Source organism: Lates calcarifer, linkage group LG10, assembly GCF_001640805.2.
Source record: "Lates calcarifer isolate ASB-BC8 linkage group LG10, TLL_Latcal_v3, whole genome shotgun sequence".
Classification (NCBI taxonomy): domain Eukaryota; kingdom Metazoa; phylum Chordata; class Actinopteri; family Centropomidae; genus Lates; species Lates calcarifer.
In genome coordinates this window covers 6,730,388-6,742,900 of record NC_066842.1, presented here as the reverse complement: position 1 = coordinate 6,742,900, position 12,513 = coordinate 6,730,388, and the positions used below count along the sequence as shown (strand labels likewise).

General features: G+C 41.4%; 1 protein-coding gene across 4 annotated transcripts in view; it reads left to right on the top strand.

Moving 5' to 3' along the window:
• mon2 (MON2 homolog, regulator of endosome-to-Golgi trafficking) overlaps positions 1 to 12,513 on the top strand; it is a 33,356-nt gene that overhangs the window by 19,922 nt on the left and 921 nt on the right. Inside the window, exons 20-35 of one of the 4 annotated variants that reach the window (XM_051073201.1) lie at positions 154 to 255; positions 1,264 to 1,338; positions 2,256 to 2,366; positions 3,151 to 3,326; positions 3,443 to 3,605; positions 4,187 to 4,480; positions 4,755 to 4,953; positions 5,627 to 6,270; positions 6,830 to 6,973; positions 7,926 to 7,943; positions 8,473 to 8,601; positions 10,432 to 10,622; positions 10,727 to 10,787; positions 10,865 to 10,988; positions 11,277 to 11,484; positions 12,173 to 12,255. In XM_051073201.1, the coding sequence (XP_050929158.1) occupies positions 154 to 255; positions 1,264 to 1,338; positions 2,256 to 2,366; positions 3,151 to 3,326; positions 3,443 to 3,605; positions 4,187 to 4,480; positions 4,755 to 4,953; positions 5,627 to 6,270; positions 6,830 to 6,973; positions 7,926 to 7,943; positions 8,473 to 8,601; positions 10,432 to 10,622; positions 10,727 to 10,787; positions 10,865 to 10,988; positions 11,277 to 11,484; positions 12,173 to 12,255 (2,722 nt within the window). The remainder of the gene's footprint in view (positions 1 to 153; positions 256 to 1,263; positions 1,339 to 2,255; positions 2,367 to 3,150; positions 3,327 to 3,442; positions 3,606 to 4,186; positions 4,481 to 4,754; positions 4,954 to 5,626; positions 6,271 to 6,829; positions 6,974 to 7,925; positions 7,944 to 8,472; positions 8,602 to 10,431; positions 10,623 to 10,726; positions 10,788 to 10,864; positions 10,989 to 11,276; positions 11,485 to 12,172; positions 12,256 to 12,513) is intronic. The other 3 variants (XM_018675931.2, XM_051073202.1, XM_018675933.2) reach the window with 3 other exon arrangements.

Sequence of the window (12,513 nt, the reverse complement as noted above, 5' to 3'; positions counted from 1 at the left end):
TTTGTGTAGCACTTTAATAGCAAACATTAATAATATACTTTCATAATGAAAGAGTGAATGTGTCGGTTCATTTGATTACAGTCCCAGTATGAGACTTTACCCAGCATTTATTACAGATCCTGTTTTCTTTCTATTTTCTTGACTTGGTTTCAGGAGCCGTCTCTGTTTGCGGTGGCCAAACTCCTGGAGACTGGCCTAGTCAACATGGATCGTATAGAGATCCTGTGGAGGCCTCTGACTGGCCACTTACTTGAGGTAACATGTCAAGCCAAATTTTTGTTGATATTGCCCAATAGTACATAGCACAAATTTGCCTCACGGGGCTTAACAAATGATAAATGCTTGACAACATCTACTCAGAAGTCTTAGAACACCTAAATTTTTCCAGCCGTTAATTATTAACTGGATTTGAACTGCTTAACTGTAAAACAGTTACTATCACCACACTTCTGTTTATGAAATCTCAGTCAAAAGATTCAAGTCTTGTGGTATAATTCTGTCAACCAGGGTTGCACAGTAATATCATTGAAAACACTTTAAAGCACAATTTATTTCAGTGGTACTCTTAGATAAGACCTAAAATTGCTTCATTTTACCTTGCACAATGCGTTTGCAAAGAATTTGACCTTTTTAAATAGGTACTAGAGATAAATTAGTGTGAATTTAGTTCTTTCAGCTGCAACAGTAATTGTTGCTCTGATGATCTCATTGGAGACCTCATTGAAAACTTGAAACCAATCTCTGAAAATAATGAATGCTAGAAGTTCAAAGAATGTCAAAATAATTGAGCTCTTCTGCTAGTCTTTTGGTTATCCAGTACCAAGGCTCTAATAATGCCACTTTTTCCATGGAATCTGGAGTGTGTGAAACCCGTAAAGTAAAACTGAGACTAGGCTCGAGTCTAGCAGTTTAGTCATGAAGGAGGCAAATAGTTGAACAAGCTCTAGAAGAGCTGAAGGTTTTTAAGTAGTATTACAGATTTGAGTCAGAGTGATGAACTCAACAATTTCTACTAGATTGCAATGTGTACAAGATTCAGTTGTTCATATATTTTAGCTGTAGTGTGTCCAGCTGATTTTTTTTAGACCCCTGGCACATGTAGCACTTACTAACTCTCATCAGGTTTTTACTACACTCTACACTCTCTATATTAGTTTGCAATCATATCTTCCTATCCCAATGTAAGAGGATTCTCTTTATATACGTGTGTGCGTGTGTGTGTGTGTGTGTGTGTGTGTGTGTGTGTGTGTGTGTAAGTAACAGGGTGTGTTTGGAGATTTTCTTCACATTTTCTTTCTGTCTCCCCTCTCTTTTGCAATCCTGTGTGTTTTGCAGAAGGTAAGTTCAGATTCCATCCTCCATAATCATTGGCTTTCTTTTCTGTTCTCTTCCCCTCTCAGTCTGGCAACAACATGTTGGAGTTGAGAGGTCGCTGTGTCAGATTGTGTCCACAGTACATTTGCTCCGCTACCAGTGTTTGATTTAACATTCTTGTGTGCAATGTGCAATGTGAAGCTCTGATTTGTCACAGAAGCAGAATCTAAAGCTGCACCTGCAAAGTATACTTTATGCTGAGATATACTGCTGCTTATCTGTCTTTGCAGGCTTGTTCAAATTCAAATTCAGTGATTCTATATTTCAGAGGAAATGTGACAATGACATCACCTTTGTTGTGTCTTTATTTACAGATGTAGATTATGACAAAGATTGAGATTAAAATCAGAGGCATTAATCAGTACTATGGATGACACATTGTGATAGATATGCATGGACCCTCTTGGTTCTGTAGTTAGCAGTTTCTCTTTATGCCCGTAAGCAATGCAAAGTTTTTTCTTCTTAGAATAAATTCTAAGGCCTGAATGATATAAAATGTTTAAAAATGAGCTTAACAAACTTCCTTATAGACCAAGGATGATTAATTATGATAGATGAGCTTAAAATATATTATTTTTTACTAGGATTCTTCAAGCAAAAGACAGGTTTTGTACCACACTAGTGTACTTTTCTCTGCTGAGCCTGGCCTCTTCATGTGTATCTATTCTAGCTTTCATGATTACACTGTCTGTCACAGCATATCCTGTTATCACAGGGGATCCCAGTCTCTATCACACAGTCTGTGGTTTATTTCACCCACTTGTTTCACACCCACCCACTGTGACCACTGCTGGGAAGCACTGTTCTGAACAGCCTCTGCATCAGATCTGTTGTTCCTCGCATGTGTAGGCATTTTTGTGTATATGTGATATGTCCTGCAGGTCTGCCAGCACCCAAACTCCAGGATGAGAGAGTGGGGGGCTGAGGCATTGACAGCACTCATCAAAGCTGGCCTGGCCTACAAACACGACCCTCCACTGGCCCAAAATCAGGTAAGTAACACTGCAGGTGTATGTGATCAAGAATACAAAAGAGCAGAAAAACAAAAATCTGCTGTATGAAGTTATATTCTCTGGGTTTCTCTCTGTAATATTTGTCATTTGTAATGCAGATATTTGAGAAATCTCTTCCACTGTTGCAGTGTTAAGTCATGACAGATGAGCGTGTGTGCCAAATTCTTTAAATGTGAAAAACAGACATCAGTCACTTTTCTCTTGACACTCACAAACACAGAGTCTGTGACCTTCACCTTATTGAGACAGATAAATGGCTGTGTAGCTTATCTAAAAGAGGACAGACAAATTGTATGAAAGTTAATAGAACATTAAAGTGATGGCTGTACACAGAGAGTGTTAGGAAATAGGAGTGGAAATAAAAATGGGCAGTTACACTAACTGGTTAAGTGGCACAAATTGAATGTCTGTTTACGACCATGCACCCAAATGAATTTTGCAAAAAGATATTTTTTTCAAATTTCAGAACTGCTTTGTCAAAGTACATCAATCCATGCATCCTTTAAATAATGCTGTTGTTTTTTTAACAACCATACCAGTGACAACCTTAAGCATTTGGATTCATTATATTTTCGTGTTTCCCCTTTAATATGTACTTGTCTGTATGTCACCCATGCTACTAATAGAACTGAGGTTATGCAAGTAACCTATTCTTGCATCACAAGTTGAAAGACTGTAAAAACTTAAATTGAACAACTGTAACAGCAGATAATTGTCTCTCGGTTAACAGACCAGTTACTGTCTCGTTCCTTTTATCCCCAAGCGGCTGCAGCTTCTGTTGCTGAACCCCCTGAAGGAGCTGTCCAACGTGCTGCATGCAGACATCCGCCAGAAACAGCTGGAGAGTGTCCTGCAGATTCTACAGAGCCAGGGTGACAGCCTGGGGCCCGGCTGGCCCCTTGTCTTGGGTGTCATAGGGGCCATCCGCAATGATCAAGGGTAAGAGCACAAAGGACTTACAAAGGTTTTATTTCTCTTGTAACCACAGTTACACTGAAAGTAATTCAAGAAACTAAACTCAACCAAAGTGTGCCATGTGTCTTATTTTCCCTCAGCGAGTCATTGATCCGAACAGCCTTCCAGTGCCTGCAGTTGGTGGTGACAGACTTCCTGCCCACCATGCCTTGCACGTGCCTCCAGATTGTAGTTGATGTTGCTGGCAGCTTCGGCCTGCAGAACCAGGAGCTCAACATCAGTCTCACCTCCATCGGCCTACTGGTGAGATAACAAGATGTTTTATGCTTATGACACATAGGCAGGTTTCTTGACAGCAGTTAATGGTCTACTGTCTGACTTGGCTTTTCAGTGGCCACCAGTAGAATATTGTGATTTAACTGGTCAGTTCCCAGTTGTGAATGTGAAGATGAAGCATGGCTATGCTGACAAAGAACATGGAAATATGAAGAAAATTCCTGCCCTACATAACATTATTGAAACATGACTTACTGTATTTGAAAGGGAGTGACAGGTCAGACAGCTTTCTTTTCCAATAGTTGTAAAGTTGAAACATGTTTAATATGATTTAACAACTATAATATCACATAATTCCTCGTTTTGCATTATTGTATCATATTTAACAGCACTTAACTGCTGCACTGGTGTTTTATAGATTCTTAGTACAGGACATGCAAAACCTGGTATTGATCTGTGGTTTGCAGGATTATTTCTCTTGGAGTGTGGCAGTTCCTGTGAGATTACTTTATGGTAATAGGATAGCAAAACCACCAGAAGCATTTTACCAACCTTCCTCTCCAATTTATGCCTCCACTTTCTACCCCCACTTCCCTTTTTACCCACAGTGGAATATTTCAGACTACTTCTTCCAAAGGGGCGAAGTCATCACACAGGAGCTGGAGAGGGAGGAGGAAGCTCTACAGAAGCAAGCCCAGGAGAAAGGAGAGACCCTCAACAGGCCATTTCACCCTGCCCCTCCCTTCGACTGCCTGTGGCTGTGCCTGTACGCCAAACTGGGCGAGCTGTGTGTCGACCCGCGGCCCGCTGTGCGTAAAAGCGCTGGGCAGACATTGTTCTCCACAATCGCTGCCCACGGGACTCTGCTGCAGCAGCCAACATGGCATATTGTCGTCTGGAAGGTAGCATTCAAGAATTTGTCATCCTCATTTGATTTAATTATACTGGAGGAGGCTGTCATTTATGTTGTTTGTACAAAAAAGGCATTCATACAGGAAGAAGGCTCTGGCAAAATCCAAGATCTGTGTTATTTTCTCCAATTTTCTGTAATATAAAACTTATTTTCTATTGTATTACTACCATAGATCTTTACATTGATGTTTGCTATCTTATTTTAAATTATTCCATAAATCTCTAAATATGCTGCTGGTTGAACTATCTTGGTGTCGCCAATAGGTGCTGTTCCACCTGCTAGACTGCGTGAGGACATCGTCCACCACAGCAGACAAGGAGAAGATTGAGTCTGGTGGCGGGAACATCCTCATCCACCACTCACGTGACACAGCAGAAAAACAATGGGCGGAGACGTGGGTGCTGACACTAGCTGGGGTGGCACGCATTTTTAACACAAGGCGGTATCTCCTCCAGCAATTAGGTGAGCCACTCATAATCTCTTCTGATACTTAGCCGGTCTCTGATGACACAATGCTAGTTTACCACCGCTGCCACAGAATAATAAACAATGAAAATTACATATTGAAATGTATTCATAAATCTGTGCCAAGTGTAGCAAAAGTCCAGAAGCAGCCTGGCTGTTTGTCCTGGTATATTACCGCCCATTAAGTCATGTCAAGCCACATACGGACAGGATTAATATTCCAAGGAGATATGAATGATAGAACATGAGCTCCTCATTAATCACTCTCATCCCCCTGAATGACATTTTAGCCAGTGCTAAATTACAAGAGGTGACTCATTTTCAACACATTTCCAGCCATAAAATCACTTAGAGGAATAGAGGAAAGCTGCCCTTCCTACATGCAACCTAGCTTTCAATAGAATATCAGTGTGTGGTCTTCCCAGGATGATTGTAAGTCATTGAAAATAGCCATATTCATATTAACAATATGTGATAACAGGAAACCAGATAAACCTGCAGTTTAAGCCATAACTCTGACTATTTGGCCTCTCTGAACTCCTGCTGTTGGCATTATGTAGATTGGGATCCTCACATATGAAAGTGCTAATTGTCACACTTTCTTTTCAGCTGACACATGCTGCTAATTAGCAGTCTCATTCTCTTCCATCATGTTGCTGTTTATCTGCAGGTGATTTCTTCGAGGCCTGGGAGGTGCTGCTGAATCACATTCAGTCAGCTGCTTTGAGCAAAAACAACGAGGTCTCCCTTGCTGCCCTCAAGAGCTTTCAAGAGATCCTACAGATTGTGACACCTGTTAAAGATTCAGACAAAGCAGGTGATGCACTTGCTGCTATGGGTGTCCCACCAGTGCTCATTGACCCCCTCTCAGCATCTGGTCCTGGCAGACCCTTGGTGCGTTCAGATTCGCTAGTCGAGCGGCTGACACGTTATAACGGCGCTGAGATGCAGGCACCTCCCCCAGGGGAGGAGTCAGCCTTAGAGGACTCAGCATTGTGGTGGTCAGCATGGAACACATGGTATCGAACAGGAACGGACAGCACGAGGCCGCCTAGCGGCCCGACAGAGAAGCTCTCCTTTATCCCCAGCCAACCCTTCCTCACAGCGTTGATCCAGATTTTCCCAGCACTCTACCAGCACATCAAGGCCAACTTCAGTATGGAGGATCTGAAGAAGCTCGGGGTCATCCTCCATGGGGCTGTGTCTGTGCCTATCAGCAGTGATGCCTCACCTTTCATCCTCCCTTCCTATACTGAGGCAGTGCTCACCAGCCTGCAGGAAGCTGTGCTCACTGCTCTGGATGTTTTGCAGAAGGTGGGCAAGGGACAACAAAACAAAAAAATTGGAACCAAAAAAGCTTTTCACATGTATACAGCATTCAAAATAGCATAAAGATGAGAGCCAAGTGGTTTGTCACTGAGGCCTAGGGGTCGAACACGTATCACAGTTTCTCAGTTTTGTTTAACTGGAATGTCTAAATTGTTTTTCAAATGTTACAAAACAGAGAAAAACAGCAAATCCTTTCCTTTTTTATTAATTTTAGAAAGTAGAACCGGGGAATTTTATTCTTTGTAAAATAATAGCTTATCTAAATTGCTGGCATTTTCATTTGACTGATGTAATTAGGGCAAAACATTTCCTTGTGTCTTTAACTGACACCTTGAATTGATTCTGTGACTTCAGTCCTCTCTGTCATGAATACCGTGTCTTTAAGAAATGCAGACCTTTTCACTACCTGTCAACTAAAAGTTATTTTTTCCCGTTTATGTCAGCTCAACCCAGGAAACAGTGTGTCAGTCTGCTAAATTATGCAATATGCAGTCCCGTGGTGGATGTCAGCAGTGTTTGTTTCTCTCTTTCCTCCCTGCTGCAGGCCATCTGTGTGGGCCCGGAGAACCTGCAGGTCATGTACCCAGCCATCTTTGAACAGCTGCTACTCTTCGTGGAGTTCTCCTGCAAGCCTCCTCAGTACGGCAGGATGGAAACCAAACACGTGGCCAATGCCAAATACAACCAGGTAGGGGGACACAGATTTGGCCGTTTAACTGCTTGGTTTTCATTTGCGATTTATTTCTTTTTACAGTTTGTTTCATAAAAATGTTCGATGGTGTGCACTGTTATTTCATCGGCCCGTCTCTCTTCAGCCATTCTCAACAAGATCATCTGTCTTCTTTGATGTTCATAAAGCACCCTCCCCTCTTTCCTCCCTACAGTCTAGTCCTGATGAAACCCTTATCGTGGTCCTTCATGAGATTGACAGGTTTTTCTGGACCCCCATTAGCAGCCCTGAGCCATATCTTTCTCATATTCTCTCCCTCATGCCTTCATCTTGCTGGCAACATGCCAGAGAAGTGTTTCACTACTTTTCAGTTCAAACACAGTTTAAACTCATTCCAAAAAAAAAAAAAAATTCCAAGGAACCCAGTGATCCTCATTAATAAAACCTCAAACAATTCTCATTTCTTCTCAAGTGTGGAGGAGTCCTTTCACAACATTGTTCTGATATCAGTGTCTTTCTTATTTTTTGTTGTCGTGGAAACGTACAAAATCCAGCAGGTGCTATGCCTTCAGGGGAATGCTGAGAGTGGTGTTGATCTAAATGGCAGGCCTGTTCAATTATTAGAAATGTCAGCACCATATATGACACGCCTCAGGTCCTGCATGTGGGGCCCAGACTAAGCCCCCTATGCTGGACATTTTTGATCTGAATCTGCTTAAATTGTTTAAGTGAGAGGGTCAAACAAATCCCCAACCAGCCAAACAGATGTTATGGGTGGTCTTTACTGCCTTTTTGGCTTTTATCCAGTGTTTTCAGATCACCTCAAATGTCCTCGGTGCTAGGAGTGAGTGTTCTTCTTGAATCTAATTTAGACAACATTGCGCAATTTGATGCAACTTTAAAACACCAGTTTAATTGCGATCTTCTCTCATTCTGTTTCTTGGGACTACTCACTGGATAACCATTTTAGATCCAGCTGTTTGCACCGGTGAGTTCCATCATCTCCTTCAGCCCCCTCTGTAATTGTACTAAGCTGTGCTGAATGGTGACGACCTACCCTCTGCGGTAGATGAGATATCACACCGCATGGTAGGCTCTCACGTCTCATCTGCATCTCTCACTCACTCCATGCTCCCCCTCTCTGCCTGCCACTAACTGGTGGTTATGCCTCTGTGTGCACAGTCCCTGTGCAGTTCCATTTTCAGTTGGTTTTGTGTTGTTGGTGATGTTCATATACACACGTGAATCTGTTTATATTTCTTAAAGACACACTTTGTAGCATCAAGTCATGTGTTTGGCTGTGACATTTCAGATATACTGACACAAGCCTAACAAAATTTTAAGCAGACTAATAGTCACTGTGAATTTGAAATAAATGTGTCATACTTGTGCAAAGTGTGCCTTTAAGAACTGCTTTCAGTGTGGCTCTGCCAAAAGGTAGGGATGATGGTTTTGATTTGTCTGACTAATGTCAATCCCTGTCTTTTCTCTCCTGCTGAATCTCCTTGGCCCTGCAGGCGGAATGGGTTGCCTTAAACTATGTGCCCTTTGCTGAGCGCTCCTTGGAGGTGGTGGTGGACCTGTACCATAAAACAGCGTGCCACAAAGCTGTCATCAATGAAAAAGTTCTGCAGAACATCATCAAGGTATTTTCACCATGAATGGCATATTCACTGTTTCCATGGTTACAAATTCCCAGTTAAGCCTTGGAATTCATAGAATTGGATAAAAAAAATCAACAGAAAATTGGTTTGGATAAAATGAATCTCAAAACATATTACCAGTATCAAAGCAACTTTGACTAGAGGCCAGACGATTAGTGTTGAGATGTGACTATGGTTTTTAGCACTGGCACAGTAAGGACAGTGAGAACTTAAAACCCAGTTAAAACTTTACTGTAAGTAAACTTTACTGTAAGTTAAGTTTTAACTGGCCAACTGCTAAGCACCAGTTATTGCTGAACACTTTGCAGTCATGAAAAGGTTTTGTAAATTAAAGAGTTGCTGCTGTACTGCTATCTGTGGTGTGAAACTTCTAGGCAAGTTGAACTAATGGCACACCCTGTCAATGATGTCAAATCCCATTTCCCATTTCCCATTAGCTGACTAAGGCAAAGCACCAACTTTGGCACAGTGTTGATTTTCTTCTAAAGCTGCTAAAATCAATATTTTTATATTAACAATGGATCAGATGACTGCATCTGAAAGGAGCCGCTCATAGTGACAAACCCACAGAGAATTATCAATTATACTTTACTGTTTTGGTTCACTCTCACTGCTCTCATCAGCCTTCCCTGTATGCATGTCATGCGTATCGATGGAAATGACAATAAACCTGTACCTGACCATCCTTCTTCAGCAAAAAGACTCACAATCAGAGTTAGCAACTACAGTAGCCAGTGAATATAATGGAGTATTTAGCAGTTAAAAAAACAAGTAATTCCTTCAGTACCTGGTGGAGAGCAAAACAGTGCTAAAAGGGCTGTGAAAATTAGACTGAAATTAATTGGGTGGCCAACAAAATTAAATGCTAATACTGCTCACTTATTGGTGATTTAAACAAAAAGACACATAACAGACAATACAGAGTTTTGTTACGATTTGTCTGTAGTCATGTCATGTCTTCTAACAGCCTCTAAGGGGCAGACAGGTCAAGCATGACTGAGTGAGGAAGTGACCGTATGAATATTGTGAGTGTAGTGTATGGTGTGGTGTATTTTGAAAACACTTGTTAACTCTGTTTGCTGTCTGAGGAGTCTGTTGATGTCCACCAGCCTCTGGGCAACTTTCACTTTACTTGTCTTGGACCTGACAGCACTGATCTCAAGACTTGCATCTTACTTGCAGCAGATGAGACGTGCAGTTGTTGCACAATATTAGCAGGATTTTTCAGACCTTTTTTAATGCAGTCTGTCAAAAACCCAAAAGATTTAGTTACTGGAAGGTTTAATTTCTTAAATCTGACACTGAATCCTTCATTTTATCCAGTTTCTGACACCTGCGTTCAACTGCGTGTTTCCCATAGTCTGTTTATAGGAAACCGCAAACTCAAGAGAGTTAATTTGCCAAGGAGCTATTAAGAAGGCTCCCAATAGACAGATCCAAATCTCGCTCCCACTCCTTTTTTGTCTCCAAAACAAGAAAGTGATACTTGTAAATCCTCTGCCTTGGGGAACCCAGCTGTTCTCTGAAAAGAAGACTTGGTCAAAAAGATGGTCTATTATGCTTTCTGGTTTTGTAGAATGAAACTTGAATTGGACCACTGCCTGGTGCAAAAATGCCTTCAAATACCGCTTTGATGGTAACTCAGTGAATTCCAAGGCTCTCCACATTTCAGTATAAAAGAGGAGAAGGTGAAAGGCTTTCAGGTTACTCCAGTTAGTTGTGTAGATTTTACCTTGAGGTCCTACTCTGGGTTTCAGTCTCTGATCTATTGTTACTGCTGTCGCTTCCTTTCTTTTCCTCTTCATCCTCAAGACTTTAAGAATGCCCTTGGGTTTGAAGTATGCCTGTCCATCAGAGAGCACCTGGAAGCTCGCGGTTTCATCTCTGCTCAAGGTGTTGTCTATTGGACTGCCGGTGGCACGCCAGCACGCCTCATCTGGGAGGTTCGACACTATGTGGCCAGAGCTAGCCAATGCCTTTGAAGACTTTCTTTTTACCAAAAGGTACAGATGTAGAAAGCCTTAACATTGAATCTGAATGTCTCTATATTAATGTTTTGGAATTTCTGAGGAGGAAACTCACCATTTTGGTTGTTTTCCTTTTATAGCACACCTCCAGATAATCTGTCCATCCAGGAATTTCAGAAGAATGAAGCCATTGATGTAGAGGTAAGTTCCTTGCATCCAGTATGTCGACATGATTTTGTGAGTATGCCTGCATCACCATTGTGTCCTCTTCATTTCAGGTGGTCCAGCTGATCAGCACAGAGATTTTACCTTTTGCCAATTTTATCCCCAAAGATTTTGTTGGCCAGATCATGGCTATGCTCAATAAAGGTTCCATTCACTCACAGTCTCCCTCGTTCACAGGTAAGATGTGACTTTGGCAGCTAAAATTGTTTCATCTGTGTTGTTCACTTGTATTTCAGCCATTAATGGGACAGCAGGGGAACAAATTGTTGGAGGAATCTTGCTGAAATCATTTACTCTTTGGAATTGTTGCAAAAGCCCTCCCTGCGGATCATAAGCAACAATGACTCATGTCAAACTCTTCACATGTTGGGCAAGACAGTAAAGCCCTCCCTCTCAACTCATTGTAAATCACAGTAGAGAGTGGCCTCTGCTAAATGTTTAAAATATAAATTTTTCTCTGGACAGAGGCAGAGATCGATGTGCGGATGAGGGAGGAGTTCTCCAAAGTGTGCTTTGAGACGCTGCTGCAGTTTTCCTTCAGCAACAAGGTGTCCACCCCGCAGGAGGGATACATCTCTCGTATGGCGCTCTCCGTGCTCCTCAAGAGGTCCCAGGATGTTCTCCGCCGCTACGTCGAGGATGAAAGGTTGAGTGGACGCTGCCCCCTGCCCAGGTACACCTTTCAGAACAACCTCTGAATACAGGACAACATGGTGCACCTGCAACAACACTTTTTTCAACATGTCTCTTCATCAGGAATTCATCCAAATTAATCTAAACTCTGATGATTGTTAGCACCATGATTCAACCACTGAGATATTGCAATGCACAACCAAGACCAACCCAGCTCCAGCCACGCATCCATCATTTTTCTCTTTCTCTTTTGTAAACAACATAGAACCAGTGTACTTATCCAGTTTCACACACTGTATTTCAGTGTTGGGTGTAACTCTTAACTGCAATACATTTTTTTTCTAAGACACAATGGAATTTAAATGATACCCAAGGGGAAATTGCACCATTAGTACAAAAAATGGCAAAGGGATGGTGGGGGGAGTCAAGAAAATTGGTTAATTATAGTATACGCATAAACAGCAAATGAAAGGTTGCTTAAATACAGAGACTCTACAAGAATATCTTAAATATATATGAATGTTAAGAGTGAGACAATCATGGATTGTATTATTAGAGCATATAAAAGACTGTTAGTTTCCTTCTGTATTGGCTTTATCATCTGAATGAGATATTGACGCTCACCCTCTCTCCTTGTTTTTCATTTGTCCCTTTATTGTAACATCTACAGGTTTTATGTATTGTATGTCTTTGTAACTAATGGAGGTCCTTGGTCTTTTTCATTTTAGGCAACAAGTGACAGAGATTATCTTTGTCTTGAAAGCTATCAGCACTTTGATGGACTCACTCAAAAAGACACAGCCAGAAAATGGTGAGTATCAAACTGTGTCAAGGATTAAATAGATCTTGGAAAGAGGAGACACAATGGAAAAAAAAATACAATAATGCTACCGTATCTATTCATCTATTCATTTCAGATAAATGTGTCAGAGTACAGTTGGGACCGTTGTTCAAATGAGTTTTATCTCCAATCAGGGTAGAACTGTTTATGTTTCCAGCAAGGTCAATTACAGAAATTATTATTTTTTTACCACAATAGATTGAAGTGAGACATCGTGAAATTACGTTT